Below are 21,021 nucleotides of genomic sequence, written 5' to 3'. Positions count from 1 at the left end.
GCGCCGGCGCTGCGCCCGGCCGTGGCAGGGCCAGGGCGGAGGCTGCCCGGCTCTCCAGGCCCCGCTCACCTCTCGAGGCGACGGGACAGAGCTCTGCACCGAGGCGATGTACCGCTCCACGTCGGCCTTGCTGCGCCTCATCGCGCCAACGACCTGACTCCCAAGGCGCGGGAGGCCAGAGCCGAGGCCCACAGCGGTCTCCGTCTCCAGAAGCGAAGCGCCCGAAAGCCCGTGACGCAGCGCCGTCGCCGGCCGAAGAGAGGCCCGGTCCGCGTGCGTGTTGCGACAGCACTGTGCGCCACGCCGACGTCGGCGTCGCTCCCGCTGCGCGCGTCGGACTGGCCGGCCCCGCCCCAGGCTCCGCGCGGTCCTTTCTAGACCTGGTCAGCTTTGGGCTGTGAGAGCGTGGGCAGTGGGGTGCCAGAAAACAGACGTCGAGCACTGCGCTGGTGCCAAGGACCAGTGACTGGATCCATGAGATGTTTCCCCGGATGGATTCTCAAAACTTTGGACCGTTTCTTCTTAATTTTAATTACACGATGCCGTGAAAAGAAAAAGCACTCTCAGGCCATTTTGGTGAGCGGGTAAATTAAAAAAACCTTTCTGAATTTCTGAAGGTTGGTTAAATAGATCATGTCGGAACCGTGTGAATACGAAGCATACATGTTAAACTCCATGTTTTTTTTTAAAACTGTTATATAAACAAAGAAAAATTGGAAGTGCATAATCAAACGATAGGCCATAAATACGGTCTTTAGACAATTATAATTGAGGAATTTGAATAGCTCCCCAGATTTATATGTATTTCAATAGCAGAGCCGTCTATACCCAAATGTTTACAGTAATCATTTCAAGATAAGCCATCTGTATTTCCCAAATCTTCAAAAATGTTACTTCCACCGCCCCCCGACCCTGAGACTGCTTTTATTACATGGCTTTCTCAGAACAGGAATAAATCAACGTCTTAAAGAAGTCAAATACAATGATACTCCTCAACTTACATACAGGCCTGGAAAAAACTTATTTGAATTCAAGTTATAGTTCAACAGTAAAGAATACATTTACCATTTAGGGGCGCCTGGGTGGCTCAGTTGGTTGAGCGTCCCACTCTTGGTTTGGGCTCAGGTCATGATCACACAGTTTGTGTGTGAAATACTGCCCCGGCATCCGCATGCGGCTCGCACTGACAGCTGGAAGCCTCCTTTGGACTGTCTCTCTTTCTCTCTTTCTCTTTATCTGTCCATCCTTCGCTCACCCTTTCAAAATAAATAAATTTTTAAAAATACATTCAACATAAAAATAGAACTTTGTTTTGATTTATTTATGTAATTTATGAAATTACACAGTTTAATTTGAAAAGGGAGGTTTTCAGTTCTTTGTATTTTTGGGGTCAGATACATCTTTCACACCTTTATAAGAAAAACACTGTTTTATAAGTCATTCTGTTCTTGAGAGCAATTCAAAACGAGCAAAATTCTGTAATGTACAAAAATTATTTTTCTCCCTGCAAAACCATTTTGGTCAGGACCACAGAAGCAGTACAAATGAAGTGAGCCATAACACCTACTGACAGTTTATGTGCACATAAGTGGACATCTCTCAATTGTTCTACCTTGGATGAAGCAGAGAACTCTACACTCATCTATACAGCCCCTCCATCCTTCCTTTCTTTACAGAAAACCATACACCAGCAGACTTTTAAGAATATCCAGTATAATAACCAGTTTAGAACAAGTACGAGAGGAAAGAAAGCAAAGAACAGAAAAAAACTTAAAAATTTAATTATTATCCTCAGGAGTATCTGAGTATATATTATAGCCATAAAAACAAAAACAAATCACTAAAAAGTGTTTACTTTTGAAATTTGAATTTTAAAATCTTAGTTCAAGGGTGCCTGGGTGGCTCAGTTGGTTGAACGTCCGACCCTTCTTTTGGGCTCAGCTCATCATCTCATGGTTCATGGGTCCAAGCCCCACATCCGGCTCTGTGCTGACAGCTCAGAGCCTGGAATCTGCTTCAGATTCTGTGTCTTCCTCTCTCTCTTTGCCCTTCCCCTACTTGTGCTCTGTCTCTGTCTTTTTTTTTTCTCTCTCTCTCTCTCTCAAAAATAAACATTAATAAAGTTTTTTTAATCTAAAATCTTAGTTTAGGCAAACCATGAGAGACTCTTGAATGCTGAGAACAAACTGAGGGCTAATAGGGGTGGGGGAGAGGGGAAGGGGGGTTATGGGCATGGAGGAGGGCACTTGTTGGGATGAGCACTGGGTGTTATATGTAAACCAACTTGACAAACTATTTAAGATAGATAGATAGATAAAATCTCATTTGAAAATAAAATAAAATCTTAGTTTAAAACAAGTTTTATGGGGTGTGTGAGTAGCTCAGTCTGATAGGCATCTGACTCTTGATTTTGGCTTAGGTCATGATATCACATTTCATGGGATCAAGCCCCAAGTCAGGCTCTGTGCTGACATCAGGGAGCCTGCTTGGGATTCTCTCTTTCTTTCGCTCTCTCTCTCTCTTTTTCTCCTCTCTAAATAAATAATTATTTAATTTTATAAAACATCTTCAGTGGTAAAGATACTAAGCACAAAAAGATCATAGCCCTTTATATGTGTAGTAGTCTTAATTATCTGGGAAATATCAAACAAATGAAATATGTTGACAGTTTTAACCATAAGTTTATAATGTTATGGTTATGATTTTTATCTTTTTTTAAATGAAGATGAAATACAGTTTTATACATTCACTTAGAATTAACCTGGTCTCTTACAGGCCATCTCCTCAGTCTCCTTTTTTTGTTTTTCCACATTTTCCAAATTTTTTGGAGTAAATATTGCCTTTATAAAGAGAGAAGAATAGCATTTTGTTTGTTTTATCTCAATCATATTGGATGTGAATAAGAAAAGAGTAAATTGTTCTGAGATTAGTAATGTGACTGACATAGTTTAGAAATAAAATGTAAAGAGAATGTGGTTTGGTGTGGAAGATCCTATTTTTTAGATAGTTGACTTACTTCACTTTAGGTGCCATTTATATATCCAAGTGAAGATGGAATGTGTAGATGGAATAGTGGGATGAATATCTATGATGGATTGGAAGTCGTAAACCTTAGGTGACATTTGAAACCATGAGTTTGCCTTGGAAAGAGAGTTAGTAGTAACAGCCATAGAAAACAAGTAAGCACTTGTGCTGTTCCATGTCCTTTTCTTAGTATTCACATGTATTAGCTCATTTGATTCTCAACAGCTTGAGGAGAGTACTATTATATATTACTATTCTTGATTTTACAGACATAGAAACCAAGGGAGTGAGCAGTAAGCAACTTTCCCAAGGAAACAGATTACTACCATTATTTTGTTTTAGTCAAAAACACTGAAAAAGAGTGGGCCAAAAAGAGAATCTTCTTGAGAAACTTGGATGACTTTACTTAAGTACAATTTATTAAGCTTTATTTAAAAACTTCAATTTTCACCAAATGGAGAAGGAGTCTGACCTTCTGGTCTTTAAAAATAGATGATGTCCATTCTAGCCCACATCTTTTCCCAGCATAAACCAGTTACAACCAAATTTATGCTCACAAGTAATTACCTGTCCCCCGAATCACACTATAATGTTCTCTACAAGGAACTCCTTAGCATGGGGATGAAATTCCACTCTAATGGCTCTAGCAGTCATGTTGATGCTTTGCAAATTCAATTTGAATGAGAATTCAATCCATAGAAATATTTGGTTTATGCCAGTTTTCATTAGCAGTGGTTTTACCCGATTAATCTGAGTCCTCAACTTCTGAACTAATTGAACTAACAGGCATTTAACATTGATGCTGATAAAAACAAGTTTATCTCCTCAAACACCTCTAGTATCTGTTGCTAATTATCATCAATTGCAGACACATGTTTCATATATCACATGATTCTGTTTTACTTCAGAACCATTCATATTGTCAGTTTATCCCATCATTTCTCAGTGCTCCCAATTTGTATGATTCTACACTAATCCTAAACTACTGCTTTGTAGACAGCATTTTGAATATTCTCATGGCTTTTGAACTTAATAGACATGATGAGATTTTAAAAGTTCATAAAGAGGGGCGCCTGGGTGGCTCAGTCAGTTAAGCTTCCGACTTCAGCTCAGGTCATGATCTCATGGTTCCTGGGTTCAAGCCCCGCGTTGGGCTCTGTGCTGACAGCTCAGAGCCTGGAGCCTGCTTCAGATTCTGTGTCTCCCTCTCTCTCTCTGCCCCTCCCCCACTTGCACTGTCTCTGTCTCTCTCTCTCGAAAATAAATAAACATGAAGAAATATTTAAATAGGGAGAATTGATGTTGGTATTATTGGTAAACAATCATCTTAAAAACTGCCCAATTGGGGGTGTATAGTTTATATATATTTATGAATTTTGTGATGTTTAGATTCACGGAATCACCTCCACAATCAGGATACAGAAAAATTCAATTATCCACCAAGATTCATTCCTATTATTAGAGTTGTACCCCAAGTCAACCCTTACCATTGATCATTTCTATACACTCTAGTTTTGTCTCTTCAAGAATATCATATGAATGGAATCATGTAGTATGTAACTTTTTTATATTAGCCTCTTTTACTCAGATAATGCCTTTGAAATTCATCCAAGTCTTTGCATGTGTCAATACGTTATTCTTTCTCATGGCTGAGTAATATTCCATGGTATGAATGTACCACAAGTTTATCCATTTATGAGTTGTAGGACATTTGTAGGACATATGAGTTGTACCAGTTTCTGGTGATTATGAATATAGCTGCTATAAACATTTGTATACATGTTTTTCGATGAACACAGTTTTCATTTCTCTAGGGTAAGAAGTGGCAAACTCTATAGGCTGTGGGCTGGCTGCCTATATCTGCAAATAAAATGCTACTGCAACACAACCTTGCCCATTCATTTATCTACTATCTTACAGCTCCTTTTGCACTACAGTGACACCACTGAGTAGTTGTGACAGAGACCTATGTCTTCAAGCCTAAAATATTTACTCTCTGGCCCTGTAAGGGCCTGCTCTAAAGACTCTGAGTGGGATCATTGGGTTCTATAGTGGGTATTATGTTTAAAATTTAAAAAAACTGCCAAACTGTTTTCTAAAGCAGCTATATCATTTTTGCATTCCCATCAGAAATATATGAGGTCCAGGGGCTCTGCATCACTGTTATCACTTGGTATTGCCAGTGTGTAGTAGATCTCATCATGGTTGTATTTTAGCTCTTAGTAGGCAATATTGTTGAATGTTGTTTCGCAGACATATTTGCCATCCATATATCTTGTTTGGTAAACTGTGTTTTAGTTGTTGCCCATATTGTAATCAGGTTGTTCGTTGTCTTAGTGCTGAGGCTTAAGAGGATTTTATGTATTCTCATTGCAAATTCTCTATCAGATATGTGATTGGCAAACATTTTCTCTCACAGTCTGTACTTTATTTCATCCTAAAAACAGTGTCTTCTACAGAGTAAACATTTTTTATTTTGGTAAAGTTCAACTTTCCATTTTTTCTTTTAAGAATCATGCTTTTGATGTCGTATCTAAGAACTCTAGTGTAACCTCCAATCACCAAGGTTTTCTTCCACATCTTACTCTTTATATTGATATATATGATCCACTTTGAGTTAATTTTTGCACTAAGTGAAAATTTTATGTCGAGAACTTGGGGTTTGAGGGCCCCTGGGTGGCTCAGGCAGTTAAGCGTCTAACTCTTGGTTTTGGCTCAGGTTATGATCTCAGTTTCGTGAGTTCCAGCCTCTTGTCGCTATCTGCTCTGGCAGCACGGAGCCTGCTTGGGATTCTCTCTCTCTCCCTGTCTCTCTGACCCAACTCGTGCTGTCTCTAAATTAATTAATTAAGAATGAAAAATTTGAGATTTTTTTTTTGCATATGGATGTCCAAGTGTTCCAGCACTATTCTTTCTCCATTAAATTACTGTTGCCCCTTTGTATAAATCAAATGATAGTATTAACGTGAGTCTGTATCTGGACTCTCCATGTTGTTTCACTGATTTCTGTATTTTTTTGCAGATACTTCACTGTCTTGATTAACTTTAGCTATATATAAGTCTGAAAATCAAGGAGTGTAATTCCTCAAGTAGTATGACTCTTTGTCAAAATTTCTTCTACAGTTCCACCAATATTTTGTCATTTTAAGCATATACACCCTGTATATGTTTTGTTGGACTATAGTTATTTCATTTTTCATAGAACAAATGTAAATGATATTATCTCTTAGATGTTGGCTTTCAATTGTTCATTGCTAGTATAGAGAAATACAGTTGATTTTTGTATGTTGACCTTGTATCCTGTGACATTGTTAAATGCACCTATTAGTTGTAGATTTTTTGTAGGTTACTTCACTTTTACACACGGACAGCCATGTTATTTAACCTGTATGCCTTTTATTTCTTTATCTTGCCTTAGTTCAGGTCTAGGATTTTTAGTACAATATTGAATAAGACCGGTGACAGAGAACACTGTTTTCAATCTTAAGGAGAAAGACTTTCACCATTAACTTGATGTTAGCTGTAGGTTTAGGTAGATGCTTTTATCAGGTTAAGGAAATTTCTTTCTATTCCTAGTTTGCTAACCATTTTTAAATTTTTTAAAATGTTTTATTTATTTCTGAGAGAGAGAGAGAGCGTGAGCAGGGGAGGGTCAGAGCGAGAGGGAGATGCAGAATCCGAAGCAGGCTCCAGGCTCTGAGCTGGCTGTCAGCACAGAGCCGATGCAGGGCTCAAACCCATGAATTGTGAGATAATGACCTGAGCCAAAGTCGGATGCTCAACCGACTGAGCCACCCAGGTGCTCCTGCTAACAATTTTTATCCATGAATGGACATTCTTTAAGCTGCTAATATAATTACATTGATTCATTTTAAAATATTAAATATTTTATTAAATATTGATATTAAAATATTTTAAAATATTCTCAAATACCAGGATAAACCCCACATGGTTGTGATGTGTTTTGCTTGTTAGTTTATTGTGGTAAAATACACATAACATAAAATTTACTATTTTAACCATTTTTAAACACACAATTCGGTGACATTAAGTACACTCACAATGTTGTGCAACCATCACCTCTATCCTTTTCCAAAAGTTTTTTTATTGCCCCAAACAGAAACTCTGTACCCATTAAACAATTACTTCCCATTCCCCCCATCCTCTGGTAATCTCCATTCTACTTTATGTCTCTATGAGTTTGCCTACTTTAGGTACTTCTTGTATTTGGAACTATACAGTATTTGTCCTTTTATGTCTGGCTTATTTGGCTTAGCATAATGTTTTCAAGGTTCATTCATAATATAGTATTTTTCAGAATTTTATGGCTTTTCATGGCTAAATATGTATTAACCTTTTGTACACTACTTGATTCAGTTTGCCAATTTTTGTTGAGGATTTTGCATCTAAATTGAGGGATATTGATATTTTCTAATTTCCTTTGAGATTTTCTCTTTAATTAATCAATTATTTAGAAGTCTGTTATTTAATTTCCAGTTGTTTAGAAATTTTCCTGTTTCTTTTGCTTTTTTTGATTCCTAGTCTACTTCCATCAAGGTTAGAGGACATGATTTGTGTGATTTCAACTCTTTTAAAATTGTTAAGGTTTGCTTTCTTTTTACTTTAATTTTATTTGTTTATTTATTTTGAGACAGAAAGAGCATATGTGGGGGACAGGCAGAAAGAGAGAGAATCCCAAGCAGGCTCTGCACTGTCAGCACATAACCCAGTACAAGATTCAGTCTCACAAACCACGAGATCATGACCTGAGCCGAAATCAGCTGAGCCATGCAGATGCCCCAAGGTTTGCCTTCTTTTTTTATTTCCTTTCTTTTTTAATGATTATTTTATTTATTTTGAGAGAGAGAGAGAGAGAGAGAAAGAGAGAGAGAGAAAGAGCTTGAATGGAGAAGGGACAGAGACAGACACAGAGCCAAGCAGGCTCCAGGCTGCAAGCTGTCAATACAGAGCCCAACATGGGGCTTGAACCCACCAACCATGAGATCGTGACCTTGAGCCAAAGTCAGATGCTTAACCGACTGAGCCACCCAGGTGTCCCCCAGGTTTGGTTTCTGATCCAGAATATACTATCTTGGTGAATCATACATGTGCATTTGGAAAGAATGTTTATTCTCCTATTGAGTGTTCTACAAATGTCAATTAGATCCCATTGGTTATGGTCCTGTTCCATTCTGTTTCTTTACTGATTTTCTTTCTACTAGTTATATTGATTATTGAAAGAGGAGTATTGAAGTCCCAAACTATAATTTTGGATTTGTCTATTCCTTCCTTGAGTTCTCTCAGTTTTGGCTTCATGAATTTTGAACCTTTGGTGTTAGATGAAAATACATTTAGGATTATTGTGTCTTATTAGTGAATTGACACTTTTATCATTATGGAATAGCCTTCTTTATCCCTGGTTATTTCTCTGAAATCTATTTTGTCTGATACTAATATGGCTACTCCATCTCTTCTGATTAATGTTTCAATGGTATTTCTTTTTCCATCTCTTTACTTTTAACCTACCTACATATCATTATATTTAAAGTTAGTTTCTTATTCAGCATATAGTTAGGTATTGTTTTATCCACTCTGACAATGTATATCTTTTAGTTGCTGTATTTAGTCCATTTATACCTAATATAATTGTTGATATGTTTGGATTTATGTCTACTGTTAAACCAAAAACATGGTTTCTGTTTGCTCCATTTTTATTTCTCTGCTAACTCTTTTCTGCCTTCTTTTTGGTTATTTGAATATTTTGAATAGTTATATTCTCATTTTGTTTTAATTTATTTTTGAATATATCTCTTTGCATAGTTGCTTTTAAGTTTTTTAAAGTTTATTTATTTATTTTGAGAGAGAGTGAGCAAGTGCTGTAGGGGCACAGAAAGAGGAGAGAGAGAATCCTGAGCAGGCTCCATACTGCCAGTGCAAAGCCCTATTCTGGGCTTGAACTCATGAACTGTGAGATCATGACCTGAGCTGGAATCAAGAGTCAGATGCTTAGCCAACTGAGCCACCCTGGTGCCCCACATAATCGTTTTATAAATAGTGGCTTAGGGATTACAATATACTTAATTATTTATGGACTACTTAATATGAATACTTTATCATTTCAAGTAGACTATAGAAACCTAATGACCATACGGGGCGCCTGGGTGGCTTAGTCAGTTAAGCCTACAACTTTCGCTTAGGTCTTGATCTCGCGGTTCGTGGGTTCGAGCCCCGCGTTGGGCTCTGTGCTGACTGCCAGCTCAGAGCCTGGAGCCTGTTTCAGAGTCTGTGACTCCCTCTCTCTCTGACCCTCCCCTGCTCACGCTGTCTCTCTCTCTCTCCTAGAAATAAATAAAAAAAATTAAAAAAAAAAAGAAACCTAATGACCGTATAGATATCTTTCCCTTCCTCTTCATATGTTATATATGTCTCAAAGTACATTTATATGCATTATAAACTGCACTGAATAATCTTACAATTTTTCTTGCAGTCATCAAATATATTTTAAAGAACAATAAAGGTAGATTCATTAGACAGAGATCACCAAGGGAATAAAACACTATAAAAAAATTAGATCCAAAAGACATCTACAGAAAACTCCACCCAACACAGCAGAATGCATGTTGCTCTCAAGTATAAACAGAACATTCTCCAGCATAGATGATATGGGAATAAGACAAAACTCAAGACATTTAATAAAAAACTGAAATCATAGAAAAGATGTTTTCCCACAACAATGGAATTAGGGCAGAAATCAATTACAGAAAGAAATCTTAGAAGTTGATAAATATGTGCATATTAAACAACATACTTCTAAATAATCAGTGAGTCTAAAAAGATATCACAAGGGAAATTAGAAAATACCTTGAGATGAATGAAAATGAAGATACAACATATCAAAACTCATTGGAGGAAGTTAAAGTGGTACTTAGAAGAAAATTTATAGCAAAAAAAGTCCTATATTTAAAAAGAATTATCTCAAATGAATAACCTAAGCCTGTGCCTTAAGACATAGAAAAAGAAGAGAAAACTAAACATAAAACAAGCAGAAGGAAGAAAATAAAAATATTAGAGCTGAAGTTGGTGAAATACAGACTAAAAAAAATAATAGAGAAAACTAAACAAAAAATCCAATTAAAAAATGGACATAAAACATATATTTCTCCAAAGATAATATACACATGGCCAAAAATTATATAAATAGGTATTGAATATCACTAATCATTACAGAAATGAAAATCAAAATCACAATAAGATCATTTTATACCCATTAGAATGGCTACTATGTAACAAAAACAGGAAATGACAAGTGTTGGCAAGATATGCAGCAATTGGAATCCCTGTGCACTGTTGGAGGGAGTGTACAATAGTGCAGCCTCTATGGAAAACGGTATAATGGTTTCTCAAAAAATTAGCAATAGAATTACCATATGATCCAGCAATCCCATTTGCGTGTGTATACATAAAAGCAGTGAAAGGAGGATCTTGAATTGATACCTGCACACCAATCTTCCTAAAACTTTTATTCACAATAGCCAAGAGGTATAAGCAGTCCATATGTCCACTGACAGATTAATGGATGAACAAAATGCTATTATATATACAATGGAACTTTATTCAACCCTAAAAAGAGAGGAAATCCTGTCACATGCTATACCATGAATGAAGTTTGAGGACAATGTGCTAAAGAAAATAAGCCAGTCACCAAAAGGCAAATACTGTATGATTCCACCTGTACGAGGTACGTAAAGTAGGCACAAGGAAACAGAAAGTTGGGTGGTGGTCGCCACGGGAGGGTGGGGGAGGAAATGGAGAGCTGTTTAATGCGTGAATGTGAATATCAGTTTTGCAAAATGAAAAAGTTCTGGAGATCTGCTTAACAACAGTGCAAATATAATTAACACTACTGAACTGTACAGTAAATTTTAAGATGGTAAATTTTATGTAATGTATTTTTTACAATTAAATTTTTTAAATTTTCTTTTTTTTAATGTTTTATTTATTTCTAGGAGAGAGAGNACCTAAGCGAAAGTCGGACGCTTAACCGACTAAGCCACCCAGGAGCCCCAAAATTTTCTTAAAAATAGTAGAGAAAAATCAACAAAATCAAAAGTTAGTTTTTGAAAAGATTTTTTAAAATGACAAAATTTTAGGGGTGCCTGGGTGGCTCAGTCGGTGAAGCGGCCGACTTCGGCTCAGGTCATGATCTCACGGTTCGTGGGTTCGAGCCCCGCGTCGGGCTCTGTGCTGATGGCTCAGAGCCTGGAGCCTGCTTCAGATTCTGTGTCTCCCTCTCTTTCTGACCCTTCCCTGCTCATGCTGCCTCTCTCTCTCTCTCTCAGAAATAAACATTAAAACAATATTTTTAATGACAAAATTTCAGTTAGATTGACCAAAAAAAATTGACTCACATTACTAAAATTGGGAATGAAAGATGGGATATTAATACTGACTTACAGAAATAAAAAGGATTGGGGCACCTGGGTGGCTCAGTTGTTTAAGGGTCCAACCCTTGGTTTCAGCTCAGGTCATGATCTCATGGTTCATGAATTCAAGCCCTGCACTGGGCTCTGTGCTGGCAGTGGGGAGCCTGCTTGGGATCTCTATGCCTCTCTCCCTACCCCTCCTCCGCTTATGCTCTTTCTCAAAAATAAATAAACTTTAAAAAGAGTTCAAAAATTTTTTTAAAAAGGAAAAGGATTATAAAGGAATACTATGAACAAGTGTATGTTTGTAAATTAGATAACTTAGTTGAGTAGACAAATTCATAAAAAGTACCAAAACAATTCAGGAAGAAATAGAAAATGTGAACAGACCTATAGTAAGAGATTGAGTTGGTGATTCAAAAACACTCAACAGTGAAAAGCCCAGGATCTAGTCACTTCCCTGGTTCTACTGAACTTTTTCTTTTTTAATGTTTATTTATTTTTGAGAGAGAGAGAGAGTGTGTGAGCAAGGGAGGGGCAGAGAGAGAGAGAGGGACAGAGGATCCCAAGGAGGCTCTGTGTTGACAGCAGTGAGCGTGATGTGGGGCCTGAACTCATGAACCATGAGACCACAACAGGAGCTGAAGTTAGAGGCTTAACCAAGTGAGCCACCCAGGTACCCCTTTATTAAACTTCTAAAGAAGAGTAGACGCTTATCCTTCCTTTTGTTTAATGTTTTTATTTATTTTTGAGAGAGAGAGCACAGCAGGGGAGGAGCAGAAGAGAGAGGGAGACACAAAATCTGAAGCAGCCTCCAGACTCTGAGCTGTCAGCACAGAGCTCGATGCAGGGCTTGAATTCACAAACTGTAAGATCATGACCTAAACTGAAGTCGGCCACTCAACCAACTGAGCTACCCAGGCACCCCAGATGCTGATCCTTCTTACTTTAAAATTTTTTTTAATGTTTTTATTTATTTTTGAGAGAGACAGAGCATGAGTGGGGGAAGAACACAGAGAGAGGAAGACAACAGAATCTGAAGCTGGCTCCAGGCTCTGAGCTGTCAGCACAGAGCCCGATGAGTGGCTTGAACTCGTGGACCTTGAGGTCATGACCTGAGCTGAAGTTGGACGCTTAACTGACTGAACCATCCAGGCGCCCCTTCTTAATTTTTAAAAAATATTTATTTATTTTTGAGAGAGACAGAGAGAGCACAAGTGGGGGAGGAGCAGAGAGAGATGGAGGCACAGAATCTGAAGCAGGCTTCAGGCTCCGAGCTGTCCACACAGAGTCTGATGCCAGGCTGGAACTCCCAAACTGTGAGATCATGACCTGAGCCGAAGTTGGACACTTAACTGACTGAGCCACCCAGGTCCTCCAATTTAGAATAGAATCAAAAAGAATAAAATACTTCTGAATAAATTTAACCAAAGAAGTGTAAGATTTGTAGACTCAAAGCACACATTTTTTAAAGGAATTAAAGAAGACCCAAATAAATGGAAAGATATCCCATGTTCATGAATTGGATGAAAATGTGTCCACACAAAAGCTTACATACGAATGTTTATAGCAGCATTCTCAAAACAGCCAAAGGAGGAAACAACTCAAATGTTCATCAACTGTAAATTTATAAACAAAATGTGGTATTCCCCCATAATAGAATATTATCTGAAGGCACCTGACTGGCTCAGTCGGTGTAATTTTAGATTTAAGAGCATGTGACTTTTGATCTCAGAGTCACGAGTTCAAGCCCCATATTGGGTTTGGAATCTAATTAAAAAACATTATCTGGCAAACAAAGAATGAAGTACTGATGAATCTTGTGGATGAACCTTGACAAAATTATGCTAAGTGAAAGAAGCTAGTCAAAAGACAACATATTGTATAATTCCATTTATGTGAAATGTCCAGAGTATGCAAATTCACAAAGACAGAAAGTTGGCTAAGGGTTGAGAGTGGGTATTGGGAGTGACTGCTAACATGCATAGGGTCTCTTTTTGGGGTGATCGAATTGTTCTATAATTAAATCATAGGATGGCTCACCAACATTGTGAATATACTAAAAAGAAAAAATTCATTGAATTGAATTAAATTAAATCCTCTGGAGAGTGTGGGTATTCTTGTTAAGGCAGACAATCTAGCTGGTTAGGTTCAAACCACAAATTCCAACTCGCCTTCTGTGGTCTGTGGTTCCAAAGTCAGTTCAGTTTCCAGAGTGCTGACAGGGCTATTCAAGTTCTAGCTCACTTGTGTGCCACCTAGTGGCCAGCTGAGGACTGTGGGTGGTGGTCTGTCAGTACAGCTTAATTCTTTTTTTTTTTTAGTAGTTTATTGTCAAGTTGGTTTCCATATAACACCCAGTGCTCATCCCCANCCCCCCTTCCCCCCCCCCGTTTCTTCTCCCTTTAATTCTTTGGTATGTGGAGCAGGACCAGGTCTGTGCTGGGGGCGCTCCAAGCCCTGGAGTTTATAAACAGGTTTGTGGGATTACTTCCCTGAGCAGCTCTCTCTGGACAACTTCCCTGTTACTTTTGTTTCCTGCAGCTTCTAGTTTTTAGTCTTCTGATCAGAAAACAGGCTTTACCTACGCAGCTCTGCCAGGCACTTTGCATTTCTGGCCAAGCAGCAGGAGGACGGAGTTCAAATAAAAGCAACACTGTTTTTTACCTTCTTCATTTCAACCTGTTGGGACTTCAGCTCTGCCAGCTGGAGAACTTTCTCTCCTTCTTCTCCGGGGACCCAACTAAATGAGAATTCTTACAGACTCTTTCACAGGCCATTCTCTTTGCCTGGAAAGCCCCTTTCCCTCTTCTCCTTCTGGAAAGCTCTGCAGTGTCTTTCAAACCCCAGTTCAGCCATCACCACCTTTGGGAAATTTTTCTAGACTCCCTAGAATTAAACCATTTTCTCCTCTGAGCATTCTCTGTATGCTATTCTTATTTCTAATGTCTTATTTCTAATGTCTTATTTCTTAATTTCTAATTAAATTTCTAATTTCTTACCGCACTATGTTCTGAGACATTTTTTAATGGCCCCTGGTGCACTGTGAGCTTTTTAAGGCCTGGACATCTATTGCGGTTTCACTCTCTTCCAGTGCAGTGGCTGGCAAAAGTGTACACTCAATAAATGTTTCTTGAATTTGTTTACTTTTAGTTTACCCTCTCCCCACTTCTATTTGGCATCATTTTATCTGGTATGGGAAATTCATTAAGCTCAGAATTGTGCATAGGGGTGCCTGGGTGGCTCAGTAGGTTAAGCTTATGACTTCGGTTCAGTTCATGATCTCAGGGGTTGTGGGTTTGAGCCCTATGTCAGGCTCTGTGCTGAAAGCTGAGAGCCTGGAGCCTGCTTCGGATTCTGTGTGTGTGTGTCTCTCTCTGCCTCTCCCCTGCTCGTGATCTCTCTGTCTCTCAAAAATAAAAATAATAAAAACATTTTTTTAATTAAAGAAAAATGGGGGGATGCCTGGGTTACTCAATCGGTTTAATGACCAACTCTTGGTTTCGGTTCAGGTCATGATCTCACAGTTTGTGAGCATGAATCCCACATCAGGCTCTATAGTTGGCAGCACGGAGACTGCTTGTGATTCTCTCTCTCTCCCCCTCTCGCTCTGTCCCTCCCCCTCTGGCTGTCTCTGTCTCTCTCAAAATAAACAAATAAACTTTAAAGAATTAAAAAAAAAAAGAATTGTGCATAAACTAAGCAGATGACAAGCAAGGGCCTAAGGGATTTTTCTGGGCAATGAACATTGGTGCATAGACTTTATATACCTTTGGTGTTTTTAAAGCTTTTGTTTCCTACTTTTTGCCTGTATTCTGGCAGGAGTTGCCAGAAAGCTGGGTTCCAAATAGTTTAGGACTCATCACTGTACACAAAATTAAAAGGCCTTAGCTGTCCTCTGAAGGAATTTACAACTTGAAAGAGGGATATAGCCATGTCAAGTTTTCAAAAGTAGAGAATAACATTCAAGCATGATACCTCCTTATTAAATGTGGGGTTTAGAGGGCTTATTAATTGGAAAGCAGTATGAACAATTTTCAAAATGTTGATACGTTGACCCCAATAAACCCTCTTACAGGGTTTAACATGATGTTAAAGATAATATCCTTTTAGTAAGCTACTGCTTTCATGCTTGTCTCTAATATTTTGGGGATTGAGATCTTCTTTTTGGGCTCTGCATCCTTGATAGACAGTGGTGCCACTATAGGAAATGGGGAAATGGAGACTCTAGGAAATGAAAGTGAACCAGGATGCCCACCCTCCTCTCCTGCCTGGTCAAGTGGTATTCCCCTCTGAAGATCCACTCCTCTAGAAGTCTTCCCTCCCCTGCTGTAGGGGCTGCTGCTGCTGCTGTGACCTGGCAAAGCCCTGAGCTGACCTTCACAACACTTCCCATGTGGTGGTGTAATTGCTCATCTTTCCTAACTGGGCAAGAGGAAGCCAAAGCTCTAACTGGCCCAGGGCAGAAGACTCACATCACAGAGCCCCTGGAATCTCTATGTTCAAAGATGACTAAGGGCCATGGAGGGAGGGTGCAGTTGAAGAGGAACGCCCTCGATAGCACCATACATAGTGCCTCGGGGCTTGCAAAGTGATGTATTAAGATCTCTATCTCCTTTGTTAAGAAGTGAAAAATACCAGAATTATGGTAAGTGGCAGGAAGTCGCCACCTCCATTTTATATGATACCAAGATCTGGCTTATACACAGTAACTAGATCATTTTCTTTTAGTCATACACAAGTGATTTTATAGTTAGAACTACTTTAATTTTCTCTCTCACATACACAAACACACACACATATATATACATCTCGTCCCCCACCCCCACCCTCCAAGTAACAGAGTAGAAACATGTATAAGTTTGGAATCACAGGAATGCCTGGGTTCAAGTTCTGGATATGCCACTTTTAACTTATGCAATCCCCCAGGATCTACTTAACATCACTATGCAACTCCTCTGCTATGAAGTGGAAAGAATTTTAAGTAACTCATACAATTCTAAGGATTAAATAAGATAGTATTTGTGGAAACTACCTTGTGATCTTTATATAGAGAATGCTTAATTTTATATTCTTACATGGATGTAGATACAGGACTACTTAAATTGTGTTCCAAAAAAACTACCTTACAGTACACATTTAAAAATGGCTTTAAGTGAACTTTTTAAAAATTGATATAATTGACATATAACATATTAATATCAGATGTACATGACTCAATATCTACATTTGTGAAATGATCATGGGAAGTCTAGTTATTCATTACCATACACAATTATACAATTTTTTATTCTCATTAGAACTTTTAAGATATGATCTTGGCAACTTTCAAGTATACAGTACTGTGTTATTAACTACAGTCACCTTGCTGTATGCGACATCTCCATTTTATTTTATAATGAAGTTTGTACCTACTGACTTCTTTTACCCATTTTTCCCACTCTAACACCCCACTTCTGGCAACTGCCAATCTGTTCTCTGTGTTCTTGAATTTTTTTTTTAAGATTCCATATGTTCATGAGTTTATATGGTATTTGTCTTTCTCTGACTTATTTCACTTAGTATAATGCCCTCAAGTCCCATCCATGTTGTTGCAAAGGGCAAGATTTCCTTCTTTTTTGTGGCTGAATAATATTCCATTGTATACATCTACCACAATTTTTTTATCCATTCATCTGTGGATGGACACTGAGGTTGTTTCCAAAAGTTTTCTTGTTAGCAATTTTTTTTAAAGTAATCTCTATACCCAATGTGGGGCTCAAACTCACAACCCCAAGATCAGGAGTTGCATGTGCCACTGGCTAAGCCAGCCAGGGACCACCCCCCACACCAGCCCAGCCGTTTTCTTAAGTATTAGTCCTATCTTCTCATAGTTCTAGGTCTCAATGTCATTCAAATGAAACAATGTGCAATAGGATTACTCTTAATAATTATGAACTTTTATTAAGCACCAAGAGTATACTGCAATGGTTGCTATATAAAAACATAATTAACAATATAGTGTCCCTGCCATCGAGCTTACAATCTAAAATGAAATACAAAAAGAATGCTGTAAGCCTACTTCAAAATTTCCTTAACTTAGAAATGGCTATTTTGGCAAGTAAGTGAGGCAAAATGACCTATCATTTTAGGTAAAATGTTAATAAGGCTTTGAACATGATCCAAAGAATGTCTTACTTGTACCCAGACATTTCCCCCAATTATGTTAGGATTGTTAAGAAAAAGAGCACTTAGAAATTGGATAAGAACAATGAATTATTTCAAATTGCCTTGTAGGACTTTAAACAGAGAAATGCTTACTAGCCTAAGTTTTTCCGCAGCCAAGGAAAACTCCATGAAAAATAATATGAACTGAGCCAAGTCTTCTATTCTACTTGCAACTTTTCGACTTCCTCCTCCTTTCCCACAGGTAAGAGCTCCAGTGATGCCCCTATCAAGGAAGGAAGTGCTGTCTCTAGACAAAATACCCTAAAGTATTAGGGTGTTAGAACTCCAGGAAATATCAATTCCTATTTTAAAAGAGTGAGCAAAGACAGTAATGGGACACCTGGCTGCAGGAGAGGCCTGGCTGTGTAAGGTATGTAAACAAAGAAGCTGAGCTGAGTTCATGCATCTTCAAAATGATTAAGACTATGGGTAAATGCTTGCTCTTTCTGTTCCTTATTTCTGCTGTAGGGATATTTGAGAATTTAGCATCAAGACCCCAAACTGCCAAAGCCTGTACTATGTGGCCTATATCCACAGTATAATATCTAATACTTTCAAGGTTTTCCTTGCTGGTCACGTATTAGCTGATGAAGGCACACAGAAGGGATTTTGTTTCTTACTGTCCCATGCAAAGACTGTTTTAAACTTCTGAGGACTTACAGTCTTAAACTATATATTGTTTATTGTCAATCACTGATAATTCTTTGAACTCTAAAAGAACACTAAAAAATAACAGGTTATAAGTTATCTGAAAACCAAGACAGAATTTACTCTTGTAAAGTGCATGCACAAACTTTTAAAAAATACATGCATACAAATATTTTAATGGCTGAGTGAGTAGCATCCTGAGTTTTTTTTAATGGCAAAACAGTATTTCAGCAATTTTTTGAAAACCCAATAGTTTTCTCCTTAGAAGTCTATCTTGGGAACTTTCTTTTAAATGAAAAATAGCAGCAGCAACATTTAAAACCTGTTCACAAAATTTGCATTGCAAACAAGTTTGTCAAGAAAGAATGGTTGAGAACCTTCAGGATAAACTTTTTGAAAACATTTTATAAAGTAGAATGATTCACTACTTTTGATCTAAAATTGACATTCAAACATCCTACTTCCAATTTAAAAGTGTTGTTTTTACCTCCTACTTAAATAAAATCCAATTATGAGATTTGAAACGAAAAACCTGAAACACATATCAATATCATTCTTTTAATAAGATGACAAAAATTAATTTCAATGTGTTTCCCAAAAAAAGGAGAGAAAAAATATCATCTTAGCCGTGGCAAATGAATTTGGGTTTACAAATCTCAGTCAATGCACTTATTTTTAGTATTGCATGAAACAGCTAGAATTCCTGAATTAAGTATGTTTCTAAGGCAAGGCAAGTTTGATTATGTATGAAGCACAGATATTAGCATGGTTATAAAGGCAATAAGACCAATACATATACATTCACTTGTTTTTAAGTGATACACTCTAAGCTACATAAAATTTAATTTCGTGTCCTATTCTAAGACTACATCTTTGACCTTAAGCTTAGAAGCATAATTGCTGTAATACATTAAAAAATACTTCATTTTTTCAATTTTGTAAAGTATACTGAATTTTCAAATGTCTAGTATAAATTTTTTTGCACAAAATTTAAAAAGGCATACTATTAGCTAGTTATAACTACTATGTTAAGTAACTGTATGAAGGAAGAGGTTCATAAGGAGAACAAAATATAAAACTAAGCATAATAATTATTGCATTTAACAAAAAATAATGAAATCAAGTAGTTTTGAATGCAAATGTTTCTTGTCTTAGTAATGTGTATATTCATTTTATAACTACTAGTTTGATAAACATACTAAGATTGTACAATATTTGTGTTTCTTGGTTGGTTATTTTCCTTCCTTATAGCCTTCCCAACAGCAGTTTGAATTTATTTTCTTTCAAACACAAAGTAATGTTTCTATGTTTTATCTCAGTCATGTGAAAGCTGACTCCCTACTTTCATTTTTTAAAGTTAAATTAATTTTTTGGACCTTGATTAAAATGTAACATTTAACCATGTGTTTTTTGCTGTTAAGTACAGTTTACATTTCAACAAATTGGTAGGGTACTTAACAAAAGCATCTTGATTTCATCTGTGTATTAAATATGATTATACAAGGTTTTTTTTCTTTTTTAATGAAAAGAGGAGATGAAGAAAACCATTCATATAGACCCTCTTCACTCTCAATTATTTTGAGATACAGCTTTAAATACGGGTGAATCAAGTCAAGTAATGTTGGTAATCTCTTTTCTTTGCATAGAAGAGGAAAAAAAGCAAAAGAAAGGAAGTTATTTCCTTCCTAAGGTCTCTGCTAGTTTCTTAAGTCTTTTCTTCAGCTCCAACGGAAATTTCTCATAGCACTTCTTACAGACTGGCTTCATGTCGAACTCCACAAATTTATTCCTAAAGACAGTAACAATAACAAAAGAAATCAGTAAAAAAGGTATTTAATACAGATATATAAATGTGAGGTAATTTTACTGATGTAAATGAAGATACAATATGGTGACATTAATATTTCATAGCAAAAAACTGTAATTCTAATCTTAGTTCTTGTCATTGTGGAGATGTAAAAAAATTACAATACCACTGGGAAGAAATTGATCTTATACATCTCTCTGTCTAATACAGAACATATATTACATTTTAGTCCATGCTATGTGTACAGGAAATCTAATGTCAATATAATTTAGGTAAGTAAAGTGAATCACATATTAAAGTACCAAAGGAATATTTTATTTTTTTTAAAAAAATTTTAATGTTTATTCGTTTTTGAGAGACAGAGAGTAAGTGGGGGAGGGAGGAGAGAGAGGGAGGCACAGAATGCGAAGCAGACTCCAGGTTCTGAGCTGTCAGCACAGAGCCCAATGTGGGGTTCGAACTCACGGACAGCGAGATCATGACCTGAGCCGAAGCCAGATGCTTAACCAACTGAGCCACCCAGGCGCCCCAAGAATACTTTAAAGAACAGTTATTAAAAGCCAAGAGTTATATTTCTGTAATTTGAATGACTCTCTCTTTGTTGAAGGCGATATCATCATACTTAATATTTTAAACTAGGGAGCTATGAGGTTTTGTCTTTCCTTGCATAAAATGATTTGTCTCCTACCTCCAACAACAACAAAAAATTGTCTTCAAAAAAATCTGAAATAATAATGGTTTTTTGGTTGGTTATCTGACAGAAAAGTTGCCTGTGGTTCATTTTGTGAATGGTTAGCTGTGTGGAGAACTCAATGTTTTAAAAGCTAGGGCAATACACATTATCAGTTTATTTGTAAAACAGTTCTGGAGAGCATAGGTTTCTTGACAGCCTCCTAAGTATCTGTCATGCAT

General features: G+C 37.3%; 2 protein-coding genes across 3 annotated transcripts in view; both read right to left on the bottom strand.

The window, feature by feature from the left end:
* LOC144235139 (E3 SUMO-protein ligase RanBP2) overlaps positions 1 to 244 on the bottom strand; it is a 73,829-nt gene extending 73,585 nt beyond the window's left edge. Inside the window, exon 1 of the mRNA XM_077768544.1 lies at positions 70 to 244. Coding sequence (XP_077624670.1) covers positions 70 to 141 — 72 coding nt within the window. The 5' untranslated portion in view covers positions 142 to 244. The remainder of the gene's footprint in view (positions 1 to 69) is intronic.
* Positions 245 to 17,364: 17,120 nt separating this feature from the next.
* The window catches only part of LIMS1 (LIM zinc finger domain containing 1), a 123,263-nt gene continuing 119,606 nt past the window's right edge, over positions 17,365 to 21,021 (bottom strand). For both annotated transcript variants that reach the window (XM_077768553.1, XM_077768551.1), the window contains exon 10: positions 17,365 to 20,091. In XM_077768553.1, coding sequence (XP_077624679.1) covers positions 19,977 to 20,091 — 115 coding nt within the window. In that variant the 3' untranslated portion in view covers positions 17,365 to 19,976. The remainder of the gene's footprint in view (positions 20,092 to 21,021) is intronic.

This window comes from Crocuta crocuta, unplaced genomic scaffold, assembly GCF_008692635.1.
Source record: "Crocuta crocuta isolate KB4526 unplaced genomic scaffold, BGI_CrCroc_1.0 scaffold788, whole genome shotgun sequence".
In the NCBI taxonomy this organism is placed as follows: domain Eukaryota; kingdom Metazoa; phylum Chordata; class Mammalia; order Carnivora; family Hyaenidae; genus Crocuta; species Crocuta crocuta.
Note: the sequence above shows the minus strand (reverse complement) of the source record. Positions and strands in the feature narration are given on the sequence as shown.